The 15338-nt window shown below is 42.4% G+C and overlaps 2 protein-coding genes across 20 annotated transcripts in view; one reads left to right on the forward strand and one right to left on the reverse strand.

The window, feature by feature from the left end:
* The window catches only part of NAV2 (neuron navigator 2), a 537366-nt gene that overhangs the window by 454545 nt on the left and 67483 nt on the right, over nucleotides 1–15338 (forward strand). Inside the window, exon 1 of one of the 19 annotated variants that reach the window (XM_083461992.1) lies at nucleotides 4488–4726. The exons of the other annotated variants lie outside the window; for them this stretch is intronic. Coding sequence (XP_083318118.1) covers nucleotides 4629–4726 — 98 coding nt within the window. The 5' untranslated portion in view covers nucleotides 4488–4628. Of the gene's footprint in view, nucleotides 1–4487; nucleotides 4727–15338 lie in introns of those variants that run through there. 19 annotated transcript variants of the gene reach the window in all.
* Nucleotides 1–15338, reverse strand: part of DBX1 (developing brain homeobox 1) — a 206438-nt gene that overhangs the window by 110489 nt on the left and 80611 nt on the right. The gene's annotated exons all lie outside the window — the stretch shown is intronic.

Consider the following 15338-nt stretch of genomic DNA (forward strand, 5'->3'; position numbering starts at 1 on the left):
ATTAATACCTGGGGCCTCTTTACTTCTATCCACAGTTTTAACTACTGGAACAGACCTTTAATGTAAAACTTACTCACCGGATTGCTATTTGGATTTTTTTTTTAATTATAATTTTCAAACACACTTGTTATAAACCAAATCCTTATAAACTGATTCACAACTAATCTCACACATGTTCATTCTCCATTCACTGAATAAATGCAGCAAATTCATCTGACTTCAGAGGAGCTCAAGAAAATTAAAACTCATTGAAGCTCACAGGCTATGCTTTTGTTTGGGGGCTTCATGGACTGGGACAAATCAGGCAGTGCAGTTATTTTTATTAAGCAAGATGCTGTTTTTCGTTTGCCTTGTCACTGGAAGGAGCCAATGAGTTTCTAGTTGTACAGACTGCACTACATTTAGAACATGCTATTGTTGGTACTGTGATTCAGTGTATATGGAATATGAGTGGACAGTTTTGACCAGTCTCAACTTTTTTTTTTTGAATGATAAAAATAAAAAATCAAGATTAAAAAAATCTATCTCTCAGGGGTTTGAGACTTTTCAGGCAGCATGCGTGTTATAATCCAGGATTTCAAAGTACATTTGTACCTTGGAAGTCGAACAGAATCCATTCCGGAAGTCCGTTCGACTTCCAAAATGTTCGGAAACCAAAACATGGCTTCTGATTGGCTGCAGGAGCTTCCTGCAGCCCATTGGAAGCTGTGGGAGCCCCACTGGATGTTCAGGTTCCAAAGGACGTTCACAAACTGGAACACTCACTTCTGATTTTACGGCGTTCGGGAGCCAAAACGTCCAAGTACCAAGGCGTTTGGGATCCAAGGTTCGACTGTACCTCTGTACATAAACTGATTAATATTTTGGAATTTCCTTAATGAAGTCCATCCTCAGTGACTGTGGGGTCAGCTTTGCAGAGGCAGTGAAGAATGGTGGACCAAAGCTCCCCCCACCCCCAGCCAGCACTCCTCCTTTCACAGATTTCTCTTGCATCTAGTTTGGTAGCTGGACAGAGAGGGAAGCAGATGTCACCCCTCAGCAAGCAGGAATTGGCCCTGGACTTCATTTGCTAGCATGTCACTGCCAAAACATGGTTCTTGTTGTTGTTTTCTTCTGTTTTACTTTGCTGCCGGAGGTATACTGATCAGGCAACCAACGTACGCAGTGGCTGCCCAGTTTGTATAATCTAGGGAGAAAAAAATTCTAGTGTCACACTTCAGAAGTTACACCAGAAATTATTTTTCTTGCACAGAGAAATCAATCTCGGTGGTAGAAGCTCCCTTGTATGAAGGAGCAGCTATTTCATTCAGTTCACAGTCTGCCTTTGATATCTACTCATCTAGCATCCACCCAGCTAAGACAGTCTCTAGCTCTGTCATTATACAAATATGTGGCGAGAGACTAGAGCGCTCCTGTCTTTTTATATTCATAGCTAATCTAGTTTAATGCGATAATGGTCCAGCTGCAGGAAGGAATTTCATTAACACTCTTTCTTTTCATCCTAAAAACACAATCATCTGGTTTTTTTTAAATTAGGCTTTTCTGAACGGCTGTGATTTTTTTTGTTTATTTAAAAATAGCAAATTGTCACATGCAACCTCTAAATAAGCAGTCTTTCATGTTGCCATAGTGACACAATAGCCACTAAACCATAGACTGAGGAAAGAAGAAGCAAGTGCAGGCATATATATTGAATTAGTTTTGCAGTTCTTTGTTTCCTGAAGTTGGTATTTTTATAACTCTTTGGAGAACATACAGTTTTAACCCATTAAAACAGTGAAAGTCTTTAGGATTTATTAGGTTGTGTGTTTTACATCATGGCAAACCATGTAGCCTGGAAACAATTAACCTTTTAGGTGTGATTTAAGTGCATGGCACACATTACACAGAGGTGAACTTGATAAGTGTATAATCAACTGGAAATGACAACTGCCACCGTGATGCCATTATTATTATTATTATTATTATTATATTGGGGGTGTATGGGAGCAGCCAGTGCCCCTGGGAATTGCTTTACATCATGATGCAGTGTCATTCTCATTGACACAATCTGTTTTTTTAATTAGGAAGGCTACTATCAGCATTGCCAGTGGCAGCAAATTGTGTGTGTGTGTGTGTGTGTGTGTGTGTGTGTGTGTAAAAAAAAAGAAAAGAAAAAACTGTCAGGCACCTCATCCACAGTGTCTCTCCAATTATAAGAATTCAAATGCAACCTTCCTCCTGAATTATTAGAATGCGCCATTATTTGCCCAAAGCTGCCAAATTCCCCCATCCTTTTTTGCAGGGGCTGGGGAATTCTTGCTCCTGTGCTAGCAAGTAAGCTAATGACACTATCGAAACTTGTATTTGGCTTGGAAATATTAAGCTTGCAAGCTTGTACTGCATTCCTCAGATATGAGGTAATCATTACGACCCTCTGCATTATTGTACAGGTTTGATTTTAATCTAAATTTCCCCCTTTCAATTTGAACCACCCCACCCCCAAGGCCCTATTGTCTTCCTTACCCCACTTATTTTCGGACAGCAGAAAGAAAGGGAGGGAGATCTGTCCCCCTTTCACACGTGACAATACAGATACCGTACCTGGGGGAAACTACATTTTCCAGAGGCTGTTTGCACCTGTGGTATTAAATAACAGATGCCAGAGGGGAGAGATGGCTTCTTTTCCTCCTGCTTGTTGCTTCTTGCCACTGCAAAGTAAGTGGACTCAGAGGAAAGGTGGAAGAAGTTTGGAGAACTGGTTGATGGAGGGGGTAGAAGTGACTGTGTAGAAGCGGTGAGGGTGGGCAAAAACACAATTCAGATCACTTAGGGAATAAACCAAGCTATTTCTCAGTCTTTGGAGAAATAGTTCTGAGCCAAGCAACCCTAGGAAAAGAACCAGCCATTACTGCCTAAGTATGGAAATAAAAATGAGAATTGTGAAGGGCTTTTAATGACCTGTGTTCTCTATTTTTGGTTTTCTGAAGGTTATGGGTTTTGAATTATTCTCCACCAATTTTCACTTGGAAACCAAATGTTACAAAAAAAGGATGCAAAGCACTCCAAAATCTGTGTATTAATAAGCTTGGCATACCTCAGGTGTATTCATGTCAGGTTCAAGGTGTTGGCTAAGTCAGGCCTTGCAACCTGACAAGCCAAACAAAACTCACCAATTGCATATGGCAGCCACAGGGAGGTTTTCAAGCACCTCAACACCATAATTACAAGTCTGGTTGGCTGCAGTCAGGCTGCTGTGTCACAAGTGATTCAGGCCTGCTTTTGGCTATTTCTAAAAAGGAATTAATGTTAATTCTGATGAACAGCACAGTGTTCAACAATCCACACTTCAAATGCCTTAATTATGATTATGATAAAGAACTTTGTCATGAATGTGCTCACATTTTCATCCCAGTGTCTCAGTTTTCAAGGAAAATTGTTAAATGTGTTGCAGTTAATAACAGAAGAGTTCAAATCAATCCTCTCATGCAATGGTCACACTTCCTCCACTTGTTGGGTGACCATGAAAGAGATGTGTGTTGAGTTCCTTCATGTAAGGATGGATCCTCTACACCAGTCAGGACAATTTTAGAGAACTTCAATAGATGCACACACACAGGGCCCATTCTTATTGCGGCCATACCTGTGGCTAGTGGGGTCTGTGGCCCGCAAAAGAACTGGCAAGCAGAATGTGAAACTAGCAAATTAAACCAGGGACTTTGCTTGCATGAGCCAATAATAATACGTATTCTGACTTGGATCGAACCAATGCTTCAGCCTGATGCTGTACTACCTTGTGGTTTTTCCAGTACGGTTTATATCGCTTACTCAAATTATAGCAATCAAGTATGTGTTCTCTGTGCGTTGTGTCCATAAAAGGCCAGATGTATGGTATTGTGCAAGGCAACTGGGCAACATATCAGTTATGTTCTAACAAACGAAAATATTAAAGGAATTTAGTGTATTCAAATGCAAGTGTTTGTACAGTGATTTCAGTGTTTGAGAGGGCCAGTTCTGATTGTATTGTTTGCCCTTCACAGAAGTTCCAAGAAGGCAAGAATCTCTGCTTTTGAGACCTTTTCTTCAAAATCCAAAATAATGTTTCTCTACAGCTTTTTCTCTACGGAGAAAAAAAGAAAGGTTACATTGGGCGCAGTCTGATAAAATCCACTGGAAATGTTGAGAAGTGTATCAGACCTGTTTTAAATCAGACTAGGTTAGGATTATGTGGTCTGGTTTGTTTGTTCTCTGCAGACTGAGGTCTGCTGGCTGTGATCAGATTGTGCTGCCCACATGAGGGTAACAGAGTTACTGTATCTGATCTGAAGGCTTTGCACAACCTTGTCTGCTTCTTGAAAGCCAGGCGTGTCGAAACTCTTCCGCAGCCGACCTAGTCCCGGGAAATGGCTCGGTCTCATTCTCCCCCAGCATTTCAGAGGTTAATTTCACAGAGGGATCAGATTACTTTCTAGGGCCGTTTATAGTATTCACCTTCTAGCTAGCTTGCTTCTTTCCCAGCCTCGTGCGGAGCCACTGTGTGTGCTGTTGAGAGAAGCAGCCTTGTTTTCTCCTGTGTGTCACCGGGCATCCCAAGATCGTAAACTCTTTTTTTTTACCCCTTCCTGCTGGAGTGTTTTGATGGCAGCCAAATGAAGGTGTCAACCTGTAAAATAAATCTGGCCCCTTTCTCTAGAGTTCTTCATGGGCAGCAAAGTGGAGAAATGCTTTGGCCTAGGGACCTGGCAAGGTAGGAATATTCTACTTCTTTTTTGCACTTCGAATAAGGATGGTCTTCATGTGGTGGGTAAAGGGAGAGTAGCAAAGGAGGAATGCTGAGATTTTTATTTGAGTAGGTGACTGAATCTTTGCAGCACTGGCGTAAGAATTCTCCTTGCTGAAATGCCGTAAGCTACGGCACCGAATTGAAGTTGGAACAATGAATGAAATCTGACTTTTATTACTTTGATTTTCAATGTAATAAACACATTTTAGGGGGTGGATGTGTGCAGTTGACAGATGGAAACCTTGGGGTCCTTAGGAAGAATGGCAGTATATAAATGAAAAAAATAAACTAAATACACAATTAAAATTGCTCTCTACTATGGAAGTAGAGAGTGAGAATGTTTTTTTAAAAATGCTTTTCTTGTGCAACTTACTACAATTATATTCACTTATTAGTCAAAACATCTAACAATAAGGATATTTGGAACGTAGTCAGGTTTTTAAAACATCTCTCCCCCCCCCCCATGTATGTGTGTGTAACAACAGAGTTATTGTTCAATGACTGTAAATTGGGACTAGTTTCAAACCCACATTGCTGTGTGGTCTGCAGCAAGTATTGCGTACAAAAACGGGAACAGTAACTATCTCAGAGGGATTGTTGTGATGGCAAACACAGCAAAGACTTTGCAAGTCAAAGAATAATGTTCCAGCAATTCCAGACTTCTTTTGCTTGATGTTCCAAATGCTTTCCCTTCCCTATCCTGCAGGTGGAGACTTTCTTTGAAGTTTCTCTGCCCATGCTCCTGTTCCCTAGGATAAAAACCTGCCGTCTCCTCTACAGTTTGCTTTGTCTACCTGGCTGAAATCTCTTCAGATTCTCCAGTTTCCCATAGCAAATGCAATCATATTGTGTCCCAATCCAAGTGCTTGAAACTGGACTTGTGATAGTTTTAGACAGCTAGGCAGATAAGTCTTGTATCCACACTGGTATCCCCTATATGAGGACAGGCCACCAGGAAAGCCTTACATTGTAAAATTAGCAATGTACCTTATTCCTGTATGTAAATCTAGATGAAAATGTGCCCTAGTGGAGACTGGCTATTGTGGCATGTTTGTTTGTTACATTTCTATTCTCCCTTTCCTCCCAAAGAAGCCAGGAAGGCAGACCACAAAACATTCTGAAAAGCTTTTAAAATTGTTGTATACTTGGAATCCCCAAGTATGTTCCTTTTATTCTTGCTTGCTTTTATTTGCTTGTGAACCACCTTGGCATTCTCAAAATGAAAGGCAGTATCTAAATTCTTTTATTAAAAATGATGGTAATGATGATGACACCTCACAAAATGGGTATCCTGTTGTTAGGCGGCTTTCTGCTGGACTCTGTGCCTGACTTGTACCCAATCTACAGGTGAAGCACATTGCCTTTTGTTTTGCTTGTTGCTGTTTTGAGTGCAAGAGTCGAGTTACCTTTCAGTGGGAGCAGGTCTTGTAAATTTGATGCAAGAAAGACAACATCCCAACATATGATAGACCAGTTAAACTGCATTGTTTCATTTATAGTAGACTCTTGGCCACATATGCAAACTTGTGCTAAACCAGACTCAGATGAATATATCAACTAGTTTAAGATTTCAGGTGGTCAGAAAACATCATACAGGTGCCACATTATACCCATTCCACATTTGTAAGAACTCAGTTGTTTACTGTGGCAGCAGCTGCACACTAGAACTCCCAGCCTATTGAGATCAAGCAAGCACCTTCACTGTACTCCTTTTGACACCTGCTAAAAATCATTCGTGTTTAGACAAGCCTACCCAGAGGTTTAGAAAGTTGAGGTAATTTTAATCCATTTTTGTATTTAAACTTTTGTACATCTTAAAGTATGGGACGCAGGTGGTGCTGTGGGTTAAACCATAGAGCCTAGCACTTGCCAATCAAAAGGTTGGCGGTTCGAATCCCCGTGACAGGGTGAGCTCACGTTGCTCAGTCCTTGCTCCTGCCAACCTAGCAGTTCGAAAGCACACCAAAGTGCAAGTAGATAAATAGGTACCGCTCTGGCGGGAAGGTAAACGGCGTTTCCATGCGGTGCTCTGGTTCGCCAGAAGCAGCTTAGTCATGCTGGCCACATGACCTGGAAGCTGTATGTCGGCTCCCTCGCCTCGGCCAATAAAGCGAGATGAGCGCCACAACCCCAGAGTCGGTCACGACTAGACCTAATGGTCAGGGGTCCGTTTACCTTTACCTACATCTTAAAGTATTATTGTGGTTTCCCCACCCCCCTTGATTTTCTTCTTTTGCCACTTTGAGGTTTTTTACAATCAAGTGGTATAGAAATGTTATTAAATGAATAAATAACCTGGGTGGCCCAGCCGGTGGTGGACAACGTGAGCAGCCATGCTACAAAAATCTGGAGCAGTGTCCCCTACCTGTTCGTTCCCTCTCTCATCTTGATGTAACTTTTACCTTGCTTGATGGACAGTCACTGAGTTTCTGCATACTGCTTCAGGGTATACTCAGATAGGCCTGACTGACTGAGACCAATTTGATCGCAATTCCAGAAACTGTCTGCAAATATGTATGGGATTTGGATCCCAGCTGCTGCCCACTAGCAGCTTCATAATGACTCCTGGCTCTCACTCTGTCACAGCTGCGACACTTCAGTCTTCCATATAAATTATGTGTGTATTTGGTGTTGGTCTCTATGTGGCTGTTAACTGGGTGGTACTGTATAATGCAGGTTCAGTGCATTTTAAAAGAAAACTCTGCAATAAGTGCAGGAGGCAGTGGCAGGCATCTGCTGTGTACTGGCTACACATCTAGGAACAGCTGGGTGGGGGAATTGTGCAGCAGTCCCTTTCCCAAACCAAACATTTGCTTCCAAGCAACCCCAGGAGAATGATTTCAGCTGTGTGTTTGCATTGCTTTGGGTGTGCTTGTTATCATGTAGAGAAATGTGTGAGACAGTCACTACTTTGATATAGCCAGCAAAAAGCTCTGAAGTTAGGTGGCAGTTGTTAGTTCTTGTACAGTTGTTTGTTTGGAGATTTTTTTTTAAAGAACAACAAGCAACATCAAGACAAAATAAGAAGTAATGTAAAGTCATTATTAACAGATGATGATGATGCTATGTTTAACATTTTTTTCCTCTTCAAAAGTAGGTAGCCATAAACTTAAGATCCGTTGGCAACTTGATAGTTTTCTGTATACTTCATCATGATATTGCAGTTTTATAGAATTTAGAATCATAGAGTTGGAAGGGATCCCAAGGGCCATCTAGCCCAGCCCCCTGCAATGAGGAATCTCAGCTAAAGCATCCATGACAGATGGCCATCCAACCTCTGCTTAAAAACCCCCAAGGAAGGAGAGTCCACCACCTCTCACGGGAGTCTGTTCCACTGCCAGACAGCTCTAACTGTCATAAAGTTTTTCCAAATGTTTAGTCAGAATCTCCTTTCTTGCAGCTTGAAGCCATTGGAGTCCTACCCTCAAGAGCAGGAGAAAACAAGCATGCTCCCTCCTCCATGTAAAAGTCCTTAAGATTTTTGAAGATAGCTGTCATATCTTTTTTCAGTCTCTCTTTTTCCAGGCTAAACATACCCAGCTCCTTCAAGCGCTCCTCATAAGGCTTAGTTTCCAGACCCTTGATCATCTTGGTGGCCCTCCTGCACACTTTCCAGCTTGTCAACATCTTTCTGAAATTGTGGTGCCCAGATTTGGACACAGTATTCCAAGTGTGGTCTAAGGCAGAATAGAGTGGTACTATTATTTCCCTTGATCTGGACACTATACTTTTATTGATGCAGCCTAGAATACCATTAGCTTTTTCTTTTCTTTTTCTTTTTTTTGGCTGCTGCATCACATTTTTTACTCATGTTCAGCTTGTGGTCCACCAAGACCCCTAGATTCTTTTCACATGTACTGCTAGTAAGCCAGGCATCTCCCATCTTATATTTGTGCATCTGGTTCTTCCTGACTAAGTGCAGACCTTTACATTTGTCCCTATTGAAGTTCATTTTGTTAGCTTGTGCCCAGTTCTCCAATCTGTTCATGTCATTTTGAATTCTGCTTGTCTTCTGCAGCATTAGCTACCCCCCCCCCCGGTTTGGTGTCACTTGCAAATTTGATGAGCATCCCCTCAATTCCTTTGTCCAAGTCATTTGTAAAGATGTTAAACAACAGTGGACCAAGGACAGAACCCTGCAGCACCCCACTTGTCACTTTTTCCAGGATGACGAGGAACCATTAATGAGTACTCTTGGGGTTTGGTCAGTCAACCAGCTACAAATCCACCTAAACAGTTACCTCGTTCAACCCACATTTTACCAGCTTCCTCGCCAGAATATCATGGCGGACAAGTTTGTAATTCCATCAAAAAAGAGATTGGTATGGCATGACTTATTTTTGAAAAACTCATGCTGGGTCTTTGTAATCACAGCATCCTTTTCTAAATGCTCACAGACCGACTGTTGAATGATCTGTTCTAGGACCTTTCCTGGTATCAATGTCAAACTCACCTGGGTCTTCCCCCCCCCTTTGAAGATGGGGACAGCATTTGCCCATCTCCAGTCTGTAGGGACTTCACCTGTTCTCTAAGAATTCTCAAAGATAATTATCAAAGGCTCTGAAATAACATGCACAGGCTCCTTTAGTACCCTTGGATGCAGCTCACGAGGCCCTGAAGATTTGAATGCATTTAAAGTAGCTAGGTGTTCCCTTACTACCTCTTTTCCTATCTTGGGCTGATGTAGCCTATTTTACATAATCTGAGGAAAGCCTCTGATAAACGTAGCTGCATATGTCCCGGATCTGTATATGAAGCAAAATCACTATATATACATCAAATATTTGCTTTTAGATCATGTTGTGATCATGGAAATCACTGCTGGCTATGTCCATGCACCTTCCATCTCATCATTTCTACATCCATATATATATATATATATATATATATATATATATATATATATATATATGCTTTCGTAGATTTTCACGGGTACAGGAATGCAGGTTTTGGTGTCTTCGGGTGTCTTCCCGTGTAAGAGTTGGGGTGTCTAGGCGACGTTTCGACGAGGTCTCACTCGTCATCTTCAGGCTGGTGCTTTCGGCTTCTTGTTACTGGAACAGAGCAGGATCTCAGTGTTTGAGTTCCTATAAATACTGTTGAGGGGGTGTGGTGTATAGCCTCCAACGTTCTGGGCAGAGAGGAAGTTCCCAGGTTAGTGTGTCTTTTCTTCTTTTGTTCCTTAATTACTTGAGGGATATCTTGAGTGATTTCTTGAGTGATATTCTGAGTACCACTTAGGTGGGTCATTAGGTGTGGATTAGTTGCTAAAGCTTTCGTGTCTTGACCTCTTGAGCTTGTGAAGAGTTTTTCTGAGAAGATGGCTGTACTGCACTTAGTTGTGCTATGGCTTGGCTTCGTGTATAGGGGCGAGCTGTGGTTTTGTGCCCTGTGCCAGCCAGATCTGTGTAGGGATTGCAGGGGGGTGCAGCATCCGGAGGTGCCACTATGGTTTGGCTACTGGATGGTGTCTGTAATTTATCTGTGGAGAGGGTCTGGGTTTGGGTCTGGTGTGGTTGATTGGTGATGGCGTTCTGTGTGCCTCTGGTTCTGGTGTCGGTTTTTGTGGGGAGGGCTAATTTCCAGATGTCTGGCAGGCGGGACGTGTCGTCACGCTTGTTCATGTTGTGAGGGTGTTTCTCTATCTCGATGGCTTCCATGATTATTCTCTTGTGGTGATGTTCCATGTTAAAGAGCAATTTGGAATCTGCAAAATTAATTTCGTGTCCTGTTTCTTTCATGTGTTGGAAAAGAGAGGAAGTTTTTTCTTCTTTTTTGACGGCATTCTTGTGTTCTGCGATACGTGCATTTATTCGTCTGTTTGTTTGTCCAATGTACATGGCTGGGCAGACTTTGCAGGGTATTTCATAGACCCCTTGGTTTTCCAACTGGATTTTATCTTTGGGGTTTCTGAGGATATTGGCTATTTTTTGGTTGGTGCAAAAGGCTGTTTTGATATTGTGTTTATGGAGGATTTTGCTAATTTTATCTGTAGTGCCCTTGATATAAGGAAGGAGGGCCATGCCATTGTTTTCTTCTGTGTCTTGGTTTTTGGGGGGTGTTTCTTTTTGGATTAGCTTCGTAACCCTGTTTTGCTGGTATCCATTGGCGATTAACACATTTGAGAGATTCTGTAACTCAGTTGTCAAGTGGTCTTTGTCAGCCAGGCGTTTGGTTCTGGAGATGAGAGTCTTGGCTACGGAGTTTATTTGTGCAGGGTGGTGGTGTGATTGTGCATGTAAGTAGCGGTTGGTGTGTGTTTTTTTCCGGTAGATAGTGTGTCCTAGGGAGCCATCAGGTTTTTTGTAGATTAGGACGTCAAGGAAGGGAAGTTGGTTGTTGGCTTCTATTTCCATAGTGAATTGTATTTTGGGGTGTAGGCTGTTGAGATGTGTGAGGAAGCTATCTAGTTTTTCTTTCCCGTGTGGCCAAATTACAAAGGTGTCGTCAACATATCTGAGCCAAAGTTTGGGTTTGTGTTCTGACTTGTCTAAAGCATTGGTTTCAAAGTGTTCCATGTACAAATTTGCGATGACCGGTGAGAGGGGTGATCCCATAGGTGCTCCTTCTATCTGTTTGTATCTTTGTCCATTGTGGATGAAGTACGTGTTGGTTAGGCAGTGGTTGGTCAGGTCCAGGATGTATTCGGGGGGATTGTATTTGTTTTGAATGGCTGTCAAGGCTTCATTAATGGGCACTTGTGTGAAGAGAGATACAACATCGAAGCTCACAAGTAGGTCATCGGGATGTAGGTTTTGCTTCTTTATTGTTTCTATGAACTGGAAGGAGTTTGTAACGTGTGAAGCGATGGATTCTGCATAGGGCTGAAGTTGCTTAGCGACGTCGCCTAGACACCCCAACTCTTACACGGGAAGACACCCGAAGACACCAAAACCTGCATTCCTGTACCCGTGAAAATCTACGAAAGCAAATATCTCACCTCTACGGGGAGGAAACCTTCCAGCTGACAAGAACCTACGAGAAACTAGAAATCCGAAGAGCCACCATCTTATGTGATCTCTTGTTCCTACGCAACTGCCGAGACAACAACTTAATTCCCACATGCTTCCAACTTAAATTCCACTCTAAAACCCCAGCTACCGAAAGGATCCTGAAACGAACTGAACTATCCCTAATCAGAAACGAACTACATAAGAAAAGATACCTACTAAACCAAACCAACAAAGATCTGCTCACTCTTCACCTCAAACTCTGTAACAAAATCCACCCTGCACTCTGGGACAAATGCAAACAACTAGCCGTCTGGAGAGCTGAAACTGAGACCTCACATAAGACAGACAGACACACCAACAAACTCCACAAACTAGAGAAACGCCAGAAGCCCAGCCACCCTCCACAACAACCCATGAAACAAACAGTACATAACATATCAGACAGGATCCTCACCTCAACTGAAACCAAAGTACTCTCCAAAGGTTTCAACTTTGCAGTCGCCCCGAGACGCATCCCCACGGAAAACATCATATGCGGAGTCGAAGCTAGCCTAACCAAAATCAACCCAGATGAAGCCAATAAAATCAGACTTGAAGTCACCAACATCCTCTGCTCCAGCAAACCACCCAGAAGCAATTTACACAAAGAAGAACAGAAAGCACTCACCAACCTGAGGAAAGACAACAACATAATCATTCTCCCAGCAGACAAAGGTAATGCCACGGTTGTGATGAACACATCGGACTACCAAGCAAAACTATCAAATCTACTCCAAGACCCTACCTACCAACCTATAAAAACAGATCCCACCACCTATCTGGAAAAAACCACCAAATCCAAAATAAAAGCCTCTCCTATCAGTGAAGAAATCCAGCTAAGAATCATCCCCAGAGAAAAATCATCCAGATGCCCCAAACTCTACGGTCTCCCCAAGATACACAAAGAAGGAACACCACTCAGACCAATAGTCAGCTCCATAGGCTCACCTCTACAAAATCTCGCTAAATTTCTCGCTAAGCAACTTCAGCCCTATGCAGAATCCATCGCTTCACACGTTACAAACTCCTTCCAGTTCATAGAAACAATAAAGAAGCAAAACCTACATCCCGATGACCTACTTGTGAGCTTCGATGTTGTATCTCTCTTCACACAAGTGCCCATTAATGAAGCCTTGACAGCCATTCAAAACAAATACAATCCCCCCGAATACTTCCTGGACCTGACCAACCACTGCCTAACCAACACGTACTTCATCCACAATGGACAAAGATACAAACAGATAGAAGGAGCACCTATGGGATCACCCCTCTCACCGGTCATCGCAAATTTGTACATGGAACACTTTGAAACCAATGCTTTAGACAAGTCAGAACACAAACCCAAACTTTGGCTCAGATATGTTGACGACACCTTTGTAATTTGGCCACACGGGAAAGAAAAACTAGATAGCTTCCTCACACATCTCAACAGCCTACACCCCAAAATACAATTCACTATGGAAATAGAAGCCAACAACCAACTTCCCTTCCTTGACGTCCTAATCTACAAAAAACCTGATGGCTCCCTAGGACACACTATCTACCGGAAAAAAACACACACCAACCGCTACTTACATGCACAATCACACCACCACCCTGCACAAATAAACTCCGTAGCCAAGACTCTCATCTCCAGAACCAAACGCCTGGCTGACAAAGACCACTTGACAACTGAGTTACAGAATCTCTCAAATGTGTTAATCGCCAATGGATACCAGCAAAACAGGGTTACGAAGCTAATCCAAAAAGAAACACCCCCCAAAAACCAAGACACAGAAGAAAACAATGGCATGGCCCTCCTTCCTTATATCAAGGGCACTACAGATAAAATTAGCAAAATCCTCCATAAACACAATATCAAAACAGCCTTTTGCACCAACCAAAAAATAGCCAATATCCTCAGAAACCCCAAAGATAAAATCCAGTTGGAAAACCAAGGGGTCTATGAAATACCCTGCAAAGTCTGCCCAGCCACGTACATTGGACAAACAAACAGACGAATAAATGCACGTATCGCAGAACACAAGAATGCCGTCAAAAAAGAAGAAAAAACTTCCTCTCTTTTCCAACACATGAAAGAAACAGGACACGAAATTAATTTTGCAGATTCCAAATTGCTCTTTAACATGGAACATCACCACAAGAGAATAATCATGGAAGCCATCGAGATAGAGAAACACCCTCACAACATGAACAAGCGTGACGACACGTCCCGCCTGCCAGACATCTGGAAATTAGCCCTCCCCACAAAAACCGACACCAGAACCAGAGGCACACAGAACGCCATCACCAATCAACCACACCAGACCCAAACCCAGACCCTCTCCACAGATAAATTACAGACACCATCCAGTAGCCAAACCATAGTGGCACCTCCGGATGCTGCACCCCCCTGCAATCCCTACACAGATCTGGCTGGCACAGGGCACAAAACCACAGCTCGCCCCTATACACGAAGCCAAGCCATAGCACAACTAAGTGCAGTACAGCCATCTTCTCAGAAAAACTCTTCACAAGCTCAAGAGGTCAAGACACGAAAGCTTTAGCAACTAATCCACACCTAATGACCCACCTAAGTGGTACTCAGAATATCACTCAAGAAATCACTCAAGATATCCCTCAAGTAATTAAGGAACAAAAGAAGAAAAGGCACACTAACCTGGGAACTTCCTCTCTGCCCAGAACGTTGGAGGCTATACACCACACCCCCTCAACAGTATTTATAGGAACTCAAACACTGAGATCCTGCTCTGTTCCAGTAACAAGAAGCCGAAAGCACCAGCCTGAAGATGACAAGTGAGACCTCGTCGAAACGTCGCCTAGACACCCCAACTCTTACACGGGAAGACACCCGAAGACACCAAAACCTGCATATATATATATATATATATATATATATATATATATAGTCAATACGGTTCATGAGTGGAGTGTGTGTGTGTATGATCCAACTTTTACTATTCTTTGTTTTATGAGTTATTGCAAACTACTTTGAAAATTTTTGAACTGCAGCATGGTGCAGAAATGACTTCAATAATTAATAGGCTTCTCTTTTGATTTATATTAAACCAGCAGAAATCCAGCCTAGCAAACAACTTGGCAGGGCTTTATTACAGTGAGGGAAGCTCAGGAATTCTTAGGTATTCTGGCATTTTTTCACATTGTAACGTAAGTGCTGATATAGTTATGCAGTCTTTCTCTTTTCTTCATAAAATGCTCTTTTTGGTGATTTCTTCCATTCCTAACAACTCCCAACAGACCAGGCTCTTGTGTTTTTATCTCTGAAATATTTTCTCTCTGGGATGTTGCTTAGGTTATAGGTAGGCTGGAAGCTTACAGCTGCCTCCCCCACTATTGTTAAGAAGTAATTGTTCACTTGAGCCCAGAGTTATAAATGATGCCTTAAGGCAAATCTGGTACCCTTTCTCGGGGGAGGGGGGGGGGACTGACTGACTATGGAAATAAGATATTAAAGGTCTGCTATGAGGAGAAGCGTCATTGGAGGCTTGGTGGAATGGAAATAGGGCATTGCCTGATAAAACACTTCACTATGCCATTTATTTTAAGCAGACAATTGAGGATGT

Source organism: Podarcis liolepis, assembly GCF_965112155.1.
Source record: "Podarcis liolepis genome assembly, chromosome: 1".
Taxonomy (NCBI): domain Eukaryota; kingdom Metazoa; phylum Chordata; class Lepidosauria; order Squamata; family Lacertidae; genus Podarcis; species Podarcis liolepis.